Raw genomic sequence first — 22,016 nt, 5'->3', positions numbered from 1 at the left:
ATTGCCAAATAATCCACTGTATGGACAGACTATATTTTGTTTATCAGTTGAGGGACATTTGAGTTGTTTCCACTTTTTTGGCTTTTATGACTAATGATACTATTAACACTGGCGTACAAGTTTTTGTGTGCACAAATGTTTTCATTACTCTTGAGTATATATGTAGCAGCAGAATTGCTGGATCCTAAGGCAATTCTATGCTTAACATTTTCAGGAACTGCCAAACTATTTTTCAAAGTGGCTACCCCCTTTTACAACCCCAACAGCAATGTACAGGGGTTCCAATTTCTCCATACCCTCTCTAACACCTGTTATTGTCTATCTTTTTTATTATAGCCATTCTGGTGAGTATGAAGTAGTGCTTCACTGTGGTTTTGATTTGTATTTCCCTAAAGATGATGTTGAGTATCTCTTCACATGCTTATTGTCCATTTGTGTATCATCTCTAGAAAGCTGTATATTCAAATCCTTTGCCCATTTAAAAATTTGGTTATTGGTCTTTTTATTATTGATTGTTAGAGTTCTTTACATATTCTAGATACAAGTTCCTTATAAGACATATAATTTTCAAATATTATTTACCCACTTTGTGGGTTCTCTTTTCACTTCCTTTCAACTATTATTGATGTTTTTGTTTGTTTATTGTTAATCCTTACCCAAGGATATTCTTTCCATTGATTTTTAGAGAAAGCGGAAGGGACGGAGGGAGTGAAAAGGGTAGAGAGAGAGAGAAACATTGATGTGAGAGAGACACATCAATCATAAGCACCATGACTGGGGCCGAGGATTGAACCTGCAACCAGGTACATGCCCTTGAATGGGAATCAAACTCTCAACCCTGCGGTGCGTGGGCCACTGCTCCAACCACTGAGCAATACTAGCCAGGGTTATTCTTGAGGTTTATGCCAGTGTCTTTTCACTTACTTGATGGTGTACTTTGAAGCATAGAAGTTTAAATTTTGAAGTCTAACTGTTCATATTTTAAAAAACTGACATCAATTCTTACTGTCTATCATACAAAAACACCACCTCGGGTTTTGCAATATGCCCACACACAACTGAAGAAGTGCACACACTCCACAATTACAAAGCACATGATGAAAAACGGCTACTATGAGCAAAATAAGTAGAAATTATTCAAAAACAATATTAGACTTCCCCCAGGTTCTTCAGATATTGGTGTTATCAGGTTAAGGATACAAAATAACCATGAATAAAATGTTTAAGTAAAGAAAAAATAGAATATACGAACATATGAGATACTCTAAAAAGACCAGTCAGATTTGAGTAGGAAAAAAAACAAAACTTCCAGAAATGATAAATATAATCAATGAAATAAAAACCTATTGGTCAGGTTAAATAGCAAGTTAGACACAACATAAAAAGAGAATAATAAACCTAGGAGAGAGAGCTGAGTAAATTACCATGGGATTAACGACACAGGCTGCAGCAGAGAGGAGAGAGAAACACGAAGGGCTACTTAAAAGCAAGGAAGAAAAAGTGAGGCGGTCTAATTATGTCTATGTGTAGTTCCACAAGAAGGCAATAGGGAGAATATGGGAGAGGCACTATTTAAAGAAATAATGGTGGACAGTTTTCCAGAATTAAAACCCATGGAACTTCTGATTTAGGAAGTACAAAGAATTCCAAACCAAACAAAGTACATGTGGGGGATTCTTAAAGCATGCGTTTCAAGGAGGAAAATAATTCTAAAAGAAAAGTCTGAGGTACGAGAAACGATTATAAACAAAGAAATTGGTATACATATGAGCCAAACTAAATTAAAGTGAACTATCAGATTGGCAAAAATCTCAAAGTCTGACAACATTTTGGATGCTGCTGTAGGGAAATAGGGACTCTCACTGATTGCTAGTGAAAATGCAAAATGATACCACCACTAAGGAAGGAACCTGCGACAATAATAACAAAATTACCCATGCATTTACTTTTTGATTCAATGGCATCACTTATAAAAAAAAATATCCCAAAGATCACTTAGCAAAAATACAAAATAACATCTGCATAAGGTTACTGGCAGCATTATTTTTAGAACATCAAAAGACTGCAAACAAACCAGATGTGTATCAATAAGGACCTGGTTATTTACGGTACCTCCACAAAACAGAGTAACATGCAGCTGTAAAAGAAAATGAGTCAGGTTCCTATATATGATGAAGTGATAACACCAAGGTATAGAAAATATTTATCATGTTACCTGCTGTGTTTGTGTTGAGAGGAATAGGAATATATATCTATATATTTGCTTATATTTTCCAAAAGAAACAATAGAAAAAAAATAGAATGGTAGTTATTACATATAGGAAGAAGGAAGGAACGGGTTGAGGAGCACAGAAATAAAAGTGAGAATTGTCAGTGGATTTTATTAGTATAGTCTGAAATTTAAAAGAATATATAGTTTTACATAATTACAAATAATATGAGAGAAATGGGAGAAGGTGGTCAAAAGACAAAAGATACATCTTTCAGTTATTAAATAAATAAGTTCTAAGTCCTAGTACAGAATGGTGATTATTGTTAATAATACTGTATTGTATATTTGAAAATTGCTAAGAAAATGTACCTTAAAAGTTCTCATTGCCCTGGCCAGTGTGGCTTAGTTGGTTGGGCATCATCCCATGCACCAGGAGGTTGCTGGTTCGATTCCTGGTCAAGGGCACATGCCTGGGGTGTGGGCTCAATCCCCAGTAGGGGGTGTGCAGGAGGCAGCTGATTAATGTTTCTCTCACATTGATGTTTCTTTCTCTTTCTCTCTCTCCCTCTCTCCCTCTCTCTCTCCCTTACTCCCTCCCTCCCTCTACCCCCCCTTTCATTCTCTGAAAAGCAATGGAAAAAATATCCTGGGGTGAAGGATTAAAAAACAACAAATCACAATGTGATACCACTACACATACAATAGATTGGCTGAGGTTAAAAACACTAAATATATAAAGACAAAGAGAGAATCTTAAAAGCATCAAGAGAAAAGCAGTTAGCTACCTACAAGGGAGCACTCATATGACTGTCAGCTGATTTCTCAACAGAAACTTTGCAGACCAGAAGGAAGTGGCAAGAAATTTTCAACTTCACGAAAAGCAAGGACCTACAACCAAGATTACTCTACCCAGCAAAGCTATCATTTAGAACTGAAGGTCAGATAAAGAGCTTCACAGATAAGAAAAAGCTAAAGGAGTTTATCACCACCAGACTAGCATTACATGATATGTTGAAGGGTCTTTAAGAAGAAGCTAATGAACAAAATAAACTGACAAACAAAATAGACTCAGAGACATTGAAGCATTCAACATATTATCGTATTTCAGAGGGAATGGGGAAGAGGGTGGGGGGGGGGGGTCAGGAAGAGATTAACCAAAGAACTTAAATACATATATGCATAGCCCATGGACACAGACAATAGTGGACGGAAGGCCTGGGGAGGGGGCAGGAGCAGGTAGAGGGGGTCAGTGGGGGTACAAAAGGGGGACATCTGTAATACTTTCAACAATAAAGATAAATTTTTTAAAAAGTACTGAATATACCAAGTGTTAACGAGTATATGGATGAACTAGAACTCTTCTAATACACTGATGATAGGAATATAAAATGGTATAATAATTTGGCAGTTTCTTAAAAGTTAAATATACACCTTCCATGCAACCCAGCCATTTCACTCCTACATATGTAACCAAAAATAAATAAATATATAAAATAATAAAAAAATAGAGAACAATCCCCAAAAATCAGAAAAAAATACAGAAATAAATGAACCCAACTATATAATACATTGAGGGCATAAGAACACAAATAAATAAATTACTTCCTGTGTTTTTAAAACAATACTATGATTATATCTAGTATAATACATTCTAAGGAAAAAAGTATGAAGGAATAAACTGCATTCAATATTCTTAATGTTATTAATAATATAGAAATTGTTATTTTCAAATTATTTTAGACATTATAGGATAATACAAAGAAGTAATTGTTAATGTCATTGGAATCAAGAGTTTCAACACAAAAGAGATATGTCTAAACTTTGTAATCTTAAATTTCAATTGAAACAATATGAACTCACATATCTTTAGCCATTGAAAATACCTAAAATCAGTGACAATAAACATCCCAAGAACCTAGCTAGACTCTGCTCCCTAAATGTCATTACCTATTAAAAAGAATCAAAGCTCATCATAGAAATGCCTAATTCCTGCACTAGAATAGAAATTTATAAGGTAAGCCTGGAAAAAATTGACAGAAAGCAAAGAAGCTTCCTTGCTAGCAAAGAATAATAATAGAATCATTTCAGAAAAACAAATTAGCCAATCTAAAGGACGCCATTGACCTAAAATGGGATAATCTGAGCATCCAATGAAATAATGAATATAATGACTTGAAATACAAAAAATATATAAAAATATGAGTTCATAATGATACTTCAGATAAAAATCACTAGTAACTACAAAAAACTATTATGACATCAACTCATTACTCTGAAAACTGACACAAGAAAAAGAAGGATTTATTTTGTCTTTCATGTATAAATTATACAGTTCAGGGTAACCAAATGGTTCCTACAAGAAAGTTCTTATTTATAGAATTCCAGCTAATAAAAGTAGAAGGAATGATGGAATGAGAAAAATCACCATTTTGCAACCCCTAATGAAATAGCTCTAGGCAATGATCATCAAAGGCTGCCAAATCCATTGGACAAAACTCATGGAGAACTTTATATGGCTGTATCAGTCTCCCATCACTGAAGCTACTCATCAATTAGCATCACAAAGTGTGTTATCAGGTCATTCAATTCAACAAAAGGGCAGAGCACCACTTATGGAATTAACTTAAAAACAAATCTAAACGAGCCTCAAGCTCTAACCAGTTTGTAGGAAACACAGATATTAGAAGAACAAGTTAAACAATACAAAAGAAATCGGACAACTCCAGAACATAGTACATTCCACAGGACATATGCCCAGGTTTTTCCAACTCATCAATGGAATTGGCGGGGGGGGGGGGGGGGGGGGGGGCGGGGGCGGGCAGACACACAGAATAAAAGAGATTTAAGAGACATAACCAAAATATGCAACTGTAAAAAGACACCTTTGAGATCATGAAACTGAGTACTGAATAAATATTAAATTATATTAAGAAAATATTGTCAATTGGTTAGGTTAGATAATAGTAAGTGGCTATGTTATTTTTAAAAAAGAACCTAATTGCCCTGGTTGGGTGGCTCAGTTGGTTGGAGCATTGTCCTGCACACCAAAGGGCTGTGGGTTTGATTCCCTGGTCAGGGCACATACCTAGGTTGGGGGTTTGATCCCTGGTTGGGGTGTGTATGGGAGGCAAACGATCAATGTTTCTCTCTCTCTCTAAAAATTAATTTTAAAAACAACAATATATCCTCTGGTGAAGATTAAGGACCTAACTGATCAACTAGATATGCATACTGAATTACTTAATAGATAAAATGACATGTCTAAGATTTGCTTTTAAAGCAGTCCAGAAAGAAAAGTAACAACAACAAAAAGTAGAGGGGCCCGACCAGCATGGCTCAGTGGTTGAGCACTGACCCATGAACCAGGAGGTCATGGTTCAATTCCCGGTTAGGGCACATGCCCAGGTTTTGGGCTAGATCCCTAGTAGGGGAATGCAGGAGGCAGCCAATCAATGACTCATCATTGATGTTTCTATCTCTCTCTCCCTCTCCCTTCCTCTCTCTGAAATCAATAAACACACATTTTAAAAGAAGGAAGGAACGGAGTGGGGAAGGAAGGAAAAGAAAAGATATATTTGAAAAACCCACAGTAAACATACTCTTTGGTGAAATACAAAACTTTTCCTTTAGATCAAGAATAAGAAGATCAAGGATGCCCACTTTCACGACTTCTATTCAATTTAGTACTGGAAGTTCAAGTCAGAGCAATTAGGCAAGAAAAAGCAACAATAGGCATCCAAATTGGAAAGGAAGACTTAAAATTATCTCTGTTCACAGATGATATTATCTTAAATGTAGAATACCCTTAATATTCCACAAAAAATGTTAGAGCTAATAAATTAATTCAGCAAAGTAGCAGGATATGAAGTCAACTCACAAAAATCAGTTGCATTTCTATGTATCAACAATGTACAATCTGAAAGGAAAATTACTAAAACAATTCTAAGAATAAAATACTTAGGAATTAACCAAGGAAATGAAAGAATTGTACAATGAAAACTAAAACATTGCTGAAAGAAATTAAAGAAGACCTAAATAAATGGAAATATATCCCATGTTCATGGATTGAAAAATTTATATTGTTAAGATGTCAATTACTACCTACAGCCATCTATAGATTCAATGCAATCCCTATCAAAATCTCAATGACATTTTTTATAGTAACAGAAAAACCCATCCAAAAATTCATATGGAATCTCAAGGGGCCCCAAATAGCCAAAACACTCTTGAAAAAGAACAAAACTAAAGGGTCCATACTTGCTTATTTCAAAACTTATTACAAAGCCACAGTCATCAAAACAGTTTGCTATAGGCATAAAGACAGGCATATAGATCAATGGAATAGAGCTCAGAAATGACCCCTCACATGTATGGTCAAACGATTTTCGACAAGGGTGCCAAGACCATTCAATGAAGAAAGTCTTTTCAACAAATAGTGCTGGGAAAACTGGATATCCACATGCAAAAAAAATTAAGTTGGACCCTTACATAACACCATATGCAAAAATTAACTCAAAATGGATCAAGGACCTAAATGTAAAACTTAAAACAATAAAACTCTTAGAAAAAACACAGGACAAAGTTTTCACATTAGATTAGACAATGATTTCTTGTGCATTACCCTAAACGCATAGGCAATAAAAGAAAAAAATAAACAAATTGGACTCCATAAAAATTTTGTAATTTTGTACATCAAAAGATGATATCAACAGAGTAAAAAGGCAACCCACAGGATGGGAGGAAATATTTCCAAATCATATATCTCCTAAGGGAGCTCCTAAAACTCAACAACAAAACAAACACTATTTAAAAAATGGGAAAAGGATTTGAATGTATATTTCTCCAGAGAAGCTATACAGATGACTGTTAAGAACATGAAAAGATGCTCAACATCACTGATAATTAGAGAAATGCAAAATTACAACAAGATACCACCTCACATCTATTAGGATGGCTACTATCAAAAAAAAAAAAAAAGAAGAAGAAGAAAGAAAATAGCAAGAGTTAGAATGGATGCTGAGAAATTGTGCACTGGTGGTGGAAATGTAAAATGGTATATCTACTATGGCAAATAGTATGGCAGTTCCTTAAAAAATGAAAAACAGAATTACCATACGGCCCAACAATTCCATTTTTGGGTATATACTCAAAGAAGAGAAGGCAGAGTCTTGAAGAGATATTTACACACTTGTGTTCACAGCAGAATTATTCTCAACAGCCAAAATGTGGAAGCAACCCAAGTGTCCATTAATGGATGAATGGATAAGCAAAATACAGTATACACATATAATAGAGTATTTTTCAGCCTTAAAAAACAAGAAAATTCTGACATATGCTACAACACGGATGACCCTTGAGGACATTATGCTAAGTGAAATAAGTCAGTAACAAAAAGACAAATATTGTATAATTTCACTTAAGAGTTACTCAGAGTAATCAAAATCATAGAGACAGAAAATAGAATGATGATTTCCAGGGTCTGGGGACAGGACAAAATGGGAGTTATTATTTAATGGGCACAGAGTTTCCATTTTGCAAGATCAAAAGAGCTATTGAGATGGATGGTAACGATGGCTGTACAATGTGAACGTACTTAAAGCCACTAGACTGCACATTTAAAACTGGTTAAGATAGTAAATTCTGTTATATGTTTTTGTATGATAAAAAAATTTTTAAGCAAATTATTACAAAATAATCAGCTATAACTTTTTAAAAAAAGATTTTGCCAAAAATAGGTCAGAAAGCAGGATGTTCCACACTGCAAAACATTTTAAAAATCTGTGCATACCCAACAGGTCTTGGTTTTTAATTATTGAGCACATATACTTTGATTATCAATTCCCTTCTAACTTTATATATAAAACACTGGGTGTTCTAAAGAAAAACATTTGGAAAAATTATTGTTTCTTTTTCTTACACACTAAAATTGCCTACTTAATTTTAGTCTCTATAATGAGAAGCTTTCAAAGTAACAAACTGGAAGTTTATCCACAACTATTAAGTCCTACAGAAATGGAGGGCTGTTTTGTCCTCAAGGCTGTGAAATAAACTAAAGTTAAAAATCTTAAAATACACAAGTCTTTTTATACGTTAACATTGTCCTACTGGACTGAAGAGAGAAGCCAGGTGATAGGTATTTTATAGACTACAAGAATTCTTACCTGGAAGATTACCCTTTGAGATGGTATCTGTATCCAAATTGTAGGTGTCCTGGAGACGCAACAGAGCTTTAGCTGCCCCAACCTGATCTTCATCATTAGGGAAGTACTGTCTCTGAATGGTTAGGTTAGAGATAAAGCCTTGAAACAAGGAGAGAAAAAAAGACTCTAGAACCTCAAAGACTTCAATTTCTAATAGTCTTTACAGAGATTTTTCAAAACTGATTTTATATAATTTTCCACTCTACTATGTTCCACATACTCAACGAGAAAAAATTAAATACACTGAATGAGACCTGAACCTCTAACTCGTTCAGTCTTCCCAAACCCTTTCTAATGTTGCTTAACCCAAAGTCACTGCATAAATTATGTCTGTGTATTACTAAAGATCAACTAACATAATAATTGAGCTTCTAGTTATACTACATAGCCTCCACTAAGCTTGAAAAATGAACAGATTTATGTATTTGAAAACTATATTCATTGGCAACCAATTATACTTTCAGATAACAGATGGTAAGTAAAATGTATGCTCTTAAATTGTTTTTTTCTTCCATGTGCCACACATTATATAAATATAAATATACAAAGTTTGGTGGAATTCTTTAAGAAGAGGAAGAATTATTAATTATATATTTATCAGGTAAGATAGTTTATTGAAATATATTTAGATCTATTTAATTACTGAATATAGTGTTCATCAATCTTAATTTTAAAACTTTGTATATAAAATATATCAAAAATAAAACTAACAAACTAATTACTGGTAACTACATAACGCTTAAGAAGAAGGGATGCTAAATACTCCTTAAGTAACCGAAACAACAAAAACAAAAAGTGATTTAAAATTTTAAAAATATGTCATCATTTGCCAATATAAGTTTGGTCTGAGACTTCCCTTCCCTCTCATTTACTTATCAACTATTTTGATCAGCAAAGGGCTAGGCATTTTTATGTTAATGAAAACGTAAAAATGAACAACTAGCTTGAGGAGGTCTAAAGTTCATATCAGGCATATTTTTTTAGTTTTAAGACCAACTCTCAGTCACAATATCCACATGGAATTTTACAAGCAAGTTTTACAGATGACTATAATGTTCTTTTATGCCCCAAAACAAAATTCAAGAAGCTGCTTAAATCCTAATAAAAAGAGAAATATATATATATTATAGCATTATAAATGCTATAATACCACAATTAAAATGTCAAAGTCTCAAGGTTTACCCTATAAAGAGTTCAAGTCATACAGATCATTATTTGAGAATTTTAAAATAAATTGAATATGTGTGTATACATATTTACACACATGTATACACACACATACAGGACCTTTACAATGTTCTCATGGTGTCATATAAGAGAGCAAATAATCACAGTTATTTTCCTCTCATCATGAAGTAGTAGTCATACTGCTTGCCTTAATTTTTCTTTTTAAGGTTTCCTGTCTTATGCAAAATAGTTTAGCTTACTGCTCACAAACAGCTGTAAGCACCCTTGGAGTATTTCATCAACATGTCTAGCTCAATTCTCCTCCCCCTCTCTTTAAAAAAAACTTTTTTTTGCCACCTTCAGTCATTCAACAGATATTTGAACCTCTACTATATACTAAGCACAAACCCTTTACTTCCTTAAACTTCAGGCTTAATTTTCTATATCTGGTATTAAAATACCTTAAATACCTCAATACTCCAACTACAATTTATTGTTTCAACTACAAAGACATTCGTTATTACTGTTTGCAGCCTCAGTTTTTAAATGTGTTGTCTACATTAAGTAAAACAATCCTAAGTTTCAAAATGCTGTGTAGAACACCACTAACACTTTTCCTTATGGTACCACTCCCAATACACTAAAATAAAGTTTACCCCAAATTTTTAAAATAATAAACACAATTACAAAACCACCAATAACACTGGAGTGCTTCAATTAGATGCAACTATATAGTTCACGATATAGTACATTTTTGAAGATTTATTCTGGATCATTCATACCCTTCAATACAATTAATATAATGTGCTGACTTTATAAATACATTTTTTAAAAGCTAAACAGTCCTTTCAATGCAGAGGAAAAGAACAGCCATTGCTCTGGCACAGAGTCAAAGCCAATATCCATAAATTTTTATAGTCTGAAAGTAATGCCCACCTTCAGAAATGAAGCTATATACCAAATAATTCACATTTGTAGATTTCAAAGCAAAAAGCAGTAGTGTTAGTCACCAACAGCAGAAATTACGTTTTTTGACAATGAAGTTTTATTTTTATTTCTTTGTTTCCAGTTTTTATTCACTTTTTTTTTTTAATCAAGAAATTTGGGATCTATAATAAATTAACTCTGATCAGACCAAATATACCCCAGCAATAATTCAGTTACAACACTGAACACTTCATGTTCTGGAAACTGAATATATCGCTACTTTTGGCATTTCTACAGGTGGTAGCAACAGTGCCTTACTTTGGGGGCGCATAAGTCTTACCATCTGACTTACCATCTGACATATCCTTAAGGACCAGATTTTCCAACTCACTCCACTCAGTGTTCAGACGTTTCATTAACTTGAATGCATTTACTGGGTGCCCGACAAATCCTTCTGGATCTTTTGTTGCTGTGCTAGTTAGCCGATCTAACTTCTCGGCCCATCTATACATATAAGATATATAATAAGAAAAACACAATTTAGTAAAGCACTAAAAAAAAAAAAAAAAGAGACTAGAGGTTTTTGAGTTAAAACAATATCTAATATCTAAAGATTATTTTTTAAAGTAAAATTATAAAGGTTTTTTAATAAGCAAAATTCTCTTATGGATAAAAATCTAGGCAGAATCAAAATATAACTACAAGACTTTTTTTAGTTTTGTTTCTTCCAAGTAGCTACAGTAAGTGAAGCCTATCTTAGTGAAAGTTATGAGTGGATCCCTCTAGTAACAGTCTAAAAATTCATTTCCCCATAGGTCATTAAAGCCAAATAACTGATTATTACAAAGTACAAATTAGCCCAATCCAAATTCAGTTATATGTCCATTTAAATCAAATAATCACCAAAATTTCACATTCATTACCTAGAAACTATATTTTAAAACAAAAAAACTGGCCAGGCGAGGCATGGTTCAACAGTCAAGCATCGACCCAGGATCCAGATGATTGGGGTTCAATTCCCAGTCAGGGCACATGCCCAGGTTGTGGGCTCGATCCCCAGTCAAGGGAGTGAAGGAGGCAGCCGATCAATGACTCTCTCATCATTGATGTTTCTATTTCTCTCTCTCCCTCTCCCTTTCCCTTCCTCTCTCTGAAATCAATAAAGATATATTTAAAACCAAAACCAAAAACTGAATACTTAGCTACTGGTTAAACAAAAGACAGTAATTCTCAAGTTAGGATTAACTATGAACCTGAGTCAATTAAAATTAACTACCATTTGAGGAAAAACTATATCAAGTAAATAATACCAACCATACTTATCACTGTAATCTCTAGGGGGGAACCATAGGAGTGAAGGATAAATAGAATTGTGATATTGCTCCAGAAAGGGGCTTGATTAGGGAGGTTAGAGGACAGAAGATATTAGGAACCATTTTTTAAAATTGTCAATCAACAACCCATACCCATTTATACTCTTATCTCAGTCCATGTTTTTCCATGTGAACTCTTGGCCCAGGTCTAACTCTTGTTTCCTGCATTCCTATTTAAGCCATTTCAGCTGGCTTTTTAAGACTGACAGGTGACTTTCATTTCTACTCAGTGATTTAGCTCAAGAAAGAAAACAGGTGGAGTTGGAATCATAATAAATAAAACACTTTGCTTACTTTTTTATTTGTTCTAATTTATCTTCTTCTGCCTTGATATAGTCTTTCAAGGAAGTCACCAGATCTTTCTCTGTATGGATCAAGTCAGTCATCTGACCTAAAGTGGGGAGAAGGAGAGAAGATTATCAAATACCCATATTCATCAACACAAGCATTTTAGACTAATTTAAGAATAATCAAGAATGCTTCATGCTGAGATGATTTAACTGGCATGAATCAGGCATGCTGGAGAGAGCATATTTTTCTCCCTTTTTTTTAACCAGATAAATAAAAATAAAGCCCAAAATTTTTCTATTCATGTGTTCCAATTCTAATTTTCAAGCTACTTAGTTTTGTAAGCTTGAACCGTGTTGGCAAATTGTCTTTTCATCTAAAAATCTAACAACATTACTTTCGAAGGATCAATGTTTCTTCTTCCCCAACTCCTCTCTCACCTTTATTTATCTATTTATTTAAAATATGTTTTTAGCGCGGCCGGGCGTGGCTGAAGGGTTGAGCATCGACCTAGGATCCAGGCAATCGGGGTTCGATTCCCGGTCAGGGCACATGCCCAAGTTGCGGGCTCGATCCCTAGTCGGGGGCGTGCAGGAGGCAGCCGATCAATGACTCTCTCATCATTAATGTTTCTATCTCTCTCTCTCCCTCTCCTTTCCTCTCTTGGAAATCAATAAAGATATATTTAAAAAAATAAAATAAAATTTGTTTTTATTGATTTGAGAGGAAGAGAGAAAGAGAAACATCAATGAGAGAAACATCCTTCAGCTGCCTCCCGCATGCCTCCTACTGAGGATCAAGCGTGAAACCCAGGCATGTGCCCTGACCAGGAATGGAATCAGTGACTCTCAGTGCACAGAACGACACTCAACCAGCTGAGCCACACTGGCAGGGCACCTTTTTTAAAAATTTATGAGGCTAACTAGAGTTAAATTTTTATTCCATTAATAAAAACTAAATTAACAAAAAAAGTATTCTTCACAACTGAAAATCAAATAATCCATATTTATTTAAATAGAATGAGAGAACTCATCATTTTATATCCTGAAATTAGGTGTCATAAATATAATAGTTGTGTTTTAGTTAGCTCTACAAATCACACAAGGGCTGGCTTGGCTGGTCAACAGCATGAAGGAAAACAACTCCTTTCAGAGAGGAAGTATGCATAGAGGAAAATATAAGAGGATACGAATCAAGCCATGAGGAATATTTCTGGGGAAAGAAGACATGTGGATGTCTTACATTCCATGTACTTCTGATCTTTCCCCTTTAATCAATATACTATTTTTATAATACAAAAGTTTTTTTTTAATTATGATGTAGGAAAAAAATAAATTGTGTTCACAGTAGATTCTTAAATGGAAAAGCAGGCTATGAAATAATGTGCAGTATATTATTTGTAAATCTGTGCATTAAAAAAGACAAAGTATATGCATTAAATTATTTGCTGGGTGGACCCATTAACAGAGAATTTTCTTTGGCATACTCTCCTAAATTTTCATTACTTTCTAACCTACAAATGTACTGCTTTTGTAATCGGAAAAAATATTTAAAGAAAAACAAAATTGAATTTTAAAAAGAGTATCTCTTAGAGGGGCAGGGGCTAAAGCAATACTTCAGTCTCTAGGAATACAGTATATTTCTTTTTACTGATTCAAAACACTAAAAAATGGAAAATTTTAAATGCAAAAACAATACAAACTGAAAAAGAGTTAAGACTTACCAATTGAAGTAAAAAAGCCTGGATGGGCTAAAGACTGGGGAAGTAGAATCCCTACAATTAAAATATACCAGATCATCTTGGAAGTCTTAATTTTACAGGTTCACACACCTACAAGAAAAATACGGCTATTACAAAAACTTTTAAAAAGGAAGGGTAAGAAAAGTTCCAAACTTATTTTTCTTACAAACAAAAAATTTAAGTCAGATCATGTGATATTTGTCTTTCTCTGCCTGGCTTATTTCGCTTAGCATAATATTCTCCAGGTCCATCCATACTGTCCCAAAGGGTACGAGATTCTTCTTCTTTACAGCTGCGTAGTATTCCATGGTGTGAATGTCCCACAGCTTTTTTATCCACTCACCTACTGATGGGCACTTGGGCTGTTTCCAGATCTTAGCTATTGTAAACTGTGCTGCCATGAACATAGGGGTACATATATTCGTTCTGATTAGTGTTTCAGGATTCTTAGATAAGCCAGGCAGAGAAAGGCAAATATCACATGATCTCACTTGTATGTGGAATCTAAAGAACGTAATAAACTGATGAACAAAATAGATTCAGTGACAGAGAAGCATAGAAAAGACTGAGGAATCTCAGAGGAAGGTGGGGGGGATGTGAGGGGTGGGGAGAGATTAACCAAAGAATTTATATGTGTATATGCATAACCCATAGACACATACAATAGTGTGGTGAAAGCCTGGGGCAGGGAGTGGGGGTGGTGGTGGAAGGGGTTAATGGGGAAAAAAGGGGACATCTATATTTTCAACAATAAAGATAAATTATAAATAAATAAATAAAAAACGTTGAAAAACAGTCAGACCTCAAGGTTGCCTGTGGAACTGTTGTTAATTCTTGGAAACTGACTTAATTATTTAATAAAAGCCACTGTCTTATTTTTCATATAATTAGAGTACTAACTTGATATTTCATGTTAAAAAAAGACATGTTTATCACCTGATAATTTATGCTTAACAATTCAACCTGAATTTATTTTCTCCTTAATTACTAACAACTACAATTAGAGAAACTGGATAAGTAGTACTGTTTTCATAGAGCCTGAAAAATAACTTTTCTGTGATCCAGAGCTAAATCATCTATTTCCCATAAAAATATACTACTTTATTAAAGTAACTTAATTTAAATACTACCAAAATACATTCTAAAATGTTAGAGTATGTTTTAAAGAGAAGAAAGACTTCAGTGCTTTCTGATTAATCCTTTTAATTTCCAACTTACTCCATCTTTTCCCTACATGGCTTTAAATTTTAAAATAAGGTCAATTAAAAGCTGTGGATTTGGGAGTGATGAAAGTATTCTAAACTGACTGTGGTGACTGACGGTTGAAGAACACTGTGAAAGTACTAAAACCCACTGAGTCGTGAACATTAAATGGGTGATTTGTATGGCATGTGAATTATACCTCAACGAGGCTGTTATTTTTAAAAAGGTGTACAGAATCCAAAACAGAATAAACAGCCCTGTTGATTTAAGCTAGTAATTTCTCTCAAAGGACTGAAGAGCTGAGTTTCTTTCTCTTATGTACTGTGTTCTATGTGAAAAATCCTCAGCCTAGTACATGGCTGTGGCTTTTTTAAAAAAACCTTTCTTTTTTCTTTGTCCCTGTAGTGTTGTCTTTCTAGAATGTATTCTTCGTGGTGGATACAGATACCGATCAGCCAGCAGGAGGATTTTACCCTGCTTTCCCCACATTCTTCCCTTTTCCTCTCCCTTACAGTCATGGACCTCGTGTCCTTCTTATTACCTTACAGGACAGTAAGTTACCATCAAAGTCACCCTATTTTTTTGTGCAGGCACCTCTGTCAGACTCTTCCCAAGAGACTTCACCTAAACCGGCAGGTTCAAGTCCACATGAAAAGTTCCCTATTCCAAAAACAAAACAAAACACAACCCCACTTTCCTAACTTGAATCTCAATAAAAATAGATCACCATAGAAACGGACATTCTGGAAGTACTCCTAAGTCTCCTCCCTCAAGTTTGCTGCAAACTTCCAGATACTTCCAGAACCACACAGTAGTAAAATACACTGCTCTCTTGGCTGCTTTACAGTGACTCTTTGGAAAGGCTTCTAGAATGTAGCAGATGCAGACACACTTCCTCTCCTGGGCTCCTGCCAAAGCACAAGGCTTTTTCAAAATCCTGGACTGTCTGAAGAGTCTAGAATCTTCTCACTGTAAATGGGTTTCTGCCATAATTTTCTTCATGAATGTTATTTCCAGAAAATACAAATGTTTTTGCTGTACCAACAGTAGGCTAAATCAGAAATGTTGTCTAATGTTTAACTCTGATAAGTATAGATTTGCCAGGTAAGAGGTTATTACTGTTTTTTTCAATGCTAAAATATATTGTCACTAAAGTTTCTTTGTCATTTTTCCTCATCCTTAAACCTCACAAAGAATCAAGAACAATTAGCCTACAGACATTACTAAAAGGAAGCTTGAAAACTGCATTTGAAGAATGACAGAGCTTATATAAAAATTAAAAGCATTAATCATATGAAAAGTAAACATACGTTTACCTTACATCATGCTGCAAAAAAATTCTAGATGGATTAAAGAGTTATAATCAACAAAAAAATAAAATAAAAGCTCCAAAAAAGTTACTGGATCTCTCAAAGGAAAAAAATTCTAAACTTAAAAATGATAAAACCGCCTATTGAAAACCAGATGGGATCTAAATACACAAAATAGCCCTGGCTGGTGTGGCTCATTCGGTTGGGTATCATATGGTGCACCAAAAGGTTGCTGGTTTGATTCACGGTCAGGGCACATGCCAGGGTGGCTGGATGAACCCCTGGGGGGAGTGCAGGAGGCAGCCTGTCAGCGTTTCTCTCTCACCCCTTCAACAGGCGAATGGACAAACTGGTACGTACATCCAGACACGGAGTATTATTCATTGCTAAAAAGAAATGAACTATGAAGCCATGAAAAGATATGGAGGAACCTTACGTGCATATTACTTGGCAAAAGAAGACAATCTGAAAAGGCTATATACTATATGATTCCCCAAGTATATGACACTCTGGAAAATGCAAAACTATGAAGACAGTAAAAATATCAGTATGTATTGGGGATGAATAGATGGAGCAGAGAGGATTTTTAGGGCAATGAAAATAGTCTGTATGATATAATGATAAATACATGTCTTTATACCTTTGTCCAAACCCATAGACTATACAACACCTAAGGTGAACAGATCATGTAAACTTTGAGCTTTGGGGAATTATGACGTGTCAATGTAGATTCACCATTTATAACAAATATACCACTCTGATTGGGGTTATTGAGGTTATGCATGGGTGGGGTCAGGGAGTATATGGGAAATCTCTGGACCATCCTCTCAATTTTGCTGTGAATCTAAAACTGCTCTAAAAAAATAAAATCTTAAAAAAAAAAAAAATTAACATCATACAACCCTGTATTGAATGAGATTAAGTTTCTACTACTATGTTATAAATACTGATCAAAACAAATTTTAAAAATTAACATAATATGATCATAACTCTGCAAGAAAATATGCAGAGGAAATTCACCAAAACGTAAGTTGTCTCTCGACAAGGTGATTTGTTTCTATTTATCTGTATTTTCCTAGGGTATATACAAAATAATAAACCTAAAATATTAACTCCCATATCACGGCACCCTACGCCTTTAATGGAGTAGTTAACTACTCTCTAACACAAACAGTAGGTAGCTATACATGTTTGAACATGTTCATTTTCTAACTCTTTAAGACTCCAGATTTATCTCCCTGCTTCGAAGGCAGTTAAGCTTATTTGAAAGCAACCCAGATATCTAGTAGTGAACTACATTGTCAGAATAGCACACTTTTCTATTTTCCTTCTTCCCACAGATAAACACAAGACGCAGACTAAGCCAGTCATTGACCCTCATTCCCACCAACACAGCTGCTGAGGGGTGGGACTTGTGAAATGGTGAAATGGTGCAGTTGCTATGCTCCAGCTCGGAGGATGTGAATTTGGAGGTGCCTGTGGCCATCTTTCCCACATGTAAAGGACACATAGGAACCTAATCTACAAAGAGGAGAAAGTCCTGCACAGAGAAGAGGTTCCCCGCTCCTCAGTCCTCATTCTTCCAATTATTGCTCTGAATCTGTGAGCTATTCCCATTTGGTTCTGTAAGTAGCCCTCACCCGGAACACTCCGTGAAGGTGAGGAGGCCCAGGGCTGTTCACTCCTCCTAGCCTCCATGCACACGCCCCACCACAATTTCTGTCATTTGCAATAGGAATTTCAGAACCACACAGCATTACTCCAAACTGCCAATGCAACCTAAGCTAGTTAATAAAAACAAAGACAGCCCTGTAGAGCAGTGCTTCCCAAACTTGAGCTATATTGGAATCACCTAAAGGTCGGAGGTACTGACACAACTTATTCAAGTTCTTAGGTGATGCTGACGCTGCTGGTCTGGGGAATCAAACTTTGAGAAACACTGGGTACAAACGTCCCTTCAAATCACACAAAAGGTGCTCTCTGCCTTTAAAATAGATTTACTTCAAACTTATTTTTTGAAAAATATCACTGAATTTCTAATTACTCTAGGGAATGGTTCCTCTAATCTGTTTGAATTCTTTCAGAAATCTTAAGTGACATGTATGACATGACATAATAGGTAAAGTATATGTTTATCAATCAAGTTTTTAAAACATGACGGCTTCCTTACTAACGAAGTCTCACTTCCACTTATCTCCATCTCCAACCACTTAGCAGCTTGCAAAGCATATCATATTTACAAGCATCTATATGAGTCAAACATCCCAGAGACATTAGGGTTTTATCAAAAATAGAAAGACATAAATGTCTCCTGTTCTAATCCTCAAACAAGCTTGAAACAGAATTGAAATAGGTTTAAGAGGATGCAATCTCCTTTAAAAGAAAGGTAAATCTCAGCTCCCTGAGAAGACTTGATGAAAGAAGAAAGAGAAATAGAAAAGGAAGGGAGGAGGAAAGAAAAGAAAGTCAAAGAAGAGTCAAAGATACAAAGAGACATTTATACTGGAATAGAATTTAGCGCAAAACAGTATGGACAATATTTAGTTCCTGGTTGAATAGTAAGTTCATGAGTGTTTATTATCTAATTTTTAGAACATACATGTATATTACATATAATGTTTGATATGCATGAATATTATGTTTTAAAAACTATGAGAGAAAAATGGTATAAAAAAATCTTCCTGGGAAACATATTCTCAGGTAGGCCTGGATAAAAATAAATTGCAAAGTATATTATTAATCCAAAACTTTCCTACAGTCTTTCTTCCAGGAAAGTCCAGTCCCCATACACTCACAGGTCAATAAAACCTGGGAACAGATTTTAAAACAGTTCTACTACACTGTAAATATTTACAACTTCAAGTTGTCAGAATTCACTGAATTGTATGTACAAGTTATTCAATGAATTACTAGAACTGGGCATCTAGCAAATAATTCTATTAGCCTTTCAGTCTAACATTTTTCTTCCAAGAAAAACATTACAACATTTCTAAAAGTTTGTCTTTCCCAAACAAATCATTCAAAAATTAATAAAACAGGCTAAAGAATGCTTGATATTCTAATCTAAACTTTCTCTGACACTAAAAATTTTCCACAAGGCTTCTTCTAACAGTCTTACCATGCCTCCCACAACTGCTCCAAACTTACTTTTAAAGGGCTCCAGCTTTAAGTTTATTTTTCCTCATAGATATCCCATATTCAACTCTTGGTCTTCCTGACATCTGTGTTAGACTTTAATCTTTTTGACAGTTTTTATGGTCAATGCAAAAAACCAACACAATTCAGGCTTCTAGTTCAGGCCAATACAATGTGGTATATATCAAAAGATTTGGCATGTCTCTTCCATATAAGCAGGATGGGTTTTCCAAGACAAATTAGAGTGATTACTAATAGAACTAGTTATATTTCTGCTCTTCCCTATAATCCCTCTGCAAACTGCCATTTGTTTTAACTTAATTCCATGAATTCCAGTCATGTTTCTGCTGCCAAAGAGAGCGAGCTACATCTTTAGTACTTACAACCCAATGGACAAGTGCTTTAATGGTATAACCGACTTTTCTATCAAAAACTCAGAAATCATGCTAGCCTCTTTCCCACAGCTCTCTGTACTTGAGCAATGAACCCAGTCGTTGGAATAATTCCAACTGAAAAGCATTTCAAGCTTCAGTTAGAAAGAAGCTCTAAATCAAGATAGTGTCCTTAACTGACAGTGCTGCACAGGCAGCATTCTGGAGGTTCCTCCAAAGCTCAAAATCTTCCCTGTAAGAAAAAAACCTGAAGATCACTCAAAAATACCTGTTTCTGCCCAAATGGCACGTCTAACACCCCTACTCCCTTCCTTATGGAAACTGCCCCTTCCTACCTTTTTTACTGCCCTGTGCTACCTTGAATTCATCCCCATAGTTTCAAGTCATTCTATATAGCATACTTCTCCCTAACCAAACGACTAGTCAAAGTTCTTTACTAGAAATTGTGAAAATGAAACTGAGAAAGAAATGGCCTTCCCTGAATGCCTGAACTATATAAGTAAAGCTCAGGAAAAGTTAGGGACCAAGTTTTGACATATAGGTCAAAAAGTGAATGAAGCATATCTGAAAAGATGAAAAATGAAGCAAATGTGCTGAGGGAGCCAGACAAGAAACTGAGAAAACACTGTAATGTTCCAGTTATCCCTGAAGTCTAGTCACACTCCTGACCTCGGTTGTTAGGACAACTCCCTATCCCCACAATACTTAAATAAATTCCACTATGTGCTAGTATGAGTTAGGTTTCTGTTTAACCCAAAGTCCTAATTAATACAGTTTCTCTCGTCAACGCTGAAGTTAATATTTCAACCCTGCAGATAAAGAATTCTCATGTGTGTATTACCCTCTCTTCCCTATCACCAGAAGCAATGTTTTTCAATGATATTTTAATTTTTTTGCTTAATTGTTAGAGAGCCAAAAATGCTACTTCTATACCACAGACTTTAAGAATAAATGTGATTTTAAACTATTTTTTAAATATTTAAATTGGAATTTGGATTCACAATTGAAGTTAAACTCAATATTTACAGTTTTTGTTTCAACTAAGAAAGTCAAGTTCCCCTAAACCAGAAACATTTTACAAATAACTGTCAGCTGATGAGGAAGGTTTGAGAAAGGAATTAATCTTATTAACTATTATTAAAATGATACCATTCTTGTTGTTGTTAATACTCACCTAAGGATATTTTTTTCCATTAATTTTTTTAGAGAGAGTGGGAGGCAGGGAAGGGGGGGAGAGAGAGGGAGAGAGACACCGATTGGTTGACTCTCGCACGAGGCCTGGGGCCGGGGATCAAACCTACAACCCACAACCCTTTGGTTTGTGGGCTGATGCTTTAATCACTGGGCCACTCCGACCAAGGCAAAATGGTGCCATTTTTCAGTGACTTTTAAAAACTATACATGTTTTAGCCCGGCCGGGCGTGGCTCAGCGGTTGAGCGTCAACCTGGGATCCAGGCGATCGGGGTTCGGTTCCCGGTCAGGGCACATGCCCGGGCTGTGGGCTCGATCAATGACTCTCTCATCATTGATGTTTCTATCTCTCTCTCTCCCTCTCCTTTCCTCTCTGAAATCAATAAAGATATATTAAAAAAAAGCAAAAAACAAAAAACTATACATGTTTTGGCCCAGCTGGTGTTGCTCAGTGGTTGAGCATGGACCAAAGATCAAGAAGATTGAGATTCAATTCCCGGTCAGGGCACGTGGCCCAGTTTCAGGCTTGATCCCCAGTAGGGGGCCTGCAGGAGGCAGCCAATCAACTACTCTCTCATCACTGATATGTGTGTTTGTGTGTGTGTGTGTGCGCGCGCGAGCGCATGTCTCTCTCCCTCTCTCCCTCTGAAATCAATAAAGACATATTTAAAAATATATATATGTTTTGCCCTAGCTGGTTTGGCTCAGTGGTTAGAGCATCGGCCTGCGGACTGAAGGGTTACAGGTTCAATTCCAGCCAAGAGCATATACCTCAGGTGCAGGCTCAATTCCTGGCCCCAGTCAGGGCTTGTGTGGGAGGCAACCAATCTGTGTGTCTCTCTCACATTGATGTTTCTCTCTCTCTTTCTCGCCTTT

At 35.4% G+C, this 22,016-nt stretch overlaps 1 protein-coding gene across 2 annotated transcripts in view; it reads right to left on the bottom strand.

Annotated features, from left to right (window-relative positions):
* P4HA1 (prolyl 4-hydroxylase subunit alpha 1) overlaps positions 1 to 22,016 on the bottom strand; it is a 60,317-nt gene that overhangs the window by 27,452 nt on the left and 10,849 nt on the right. For both annotated transcript variants that reach the window (XM_016224066.2, XM_016224067.2), the window contains exons 2-5: positions 13,891 to 13,998; positions 12,174 to 12,270; positions 10,859 to 11,010; positions 8,374 to 8,511 (exon numbers count right to left, since the gene is read on the bottom strand). In XM_016224066.2, coding sequence (XP_016079552.2) covers positions 8,374 to 8,511; positions 10,859 to 11,010; positions 12,174 to 12,270; positions 13,891 to 13,966 — 463 coding nt within the window. In that variant the 5' untranslated portion in view covers positions 13,967 to 13,998. The remainder of the gene's footprint in view (positions 1 to 8,373; positions 8,512 to 10,858; positions 11,011 to 12,173; positions 12,271 to 13,890; positions 13,999 to 22,016) is intronic.

This window comes from Miniopterus natalensis, chromosome 14 (assembly GCF_054644295.1).
Source record: "Miniopterus natalensis isolate mMinNat1 chromosome 14, mMinNat1.hap1, whole genome shotgun sequence".
Lineage (NCBI taxonomy): Eukaryota > Metazoa > Chordata > Mammalia > Chiroptera > Miniopteridae > Miniopterus > Miniopterus natalensis.
The sequence above is the reverse complement of the archived record's forward strand: the minus strand, read 5'-3'. Positions and strand labels throughout refer to the sequence as shown.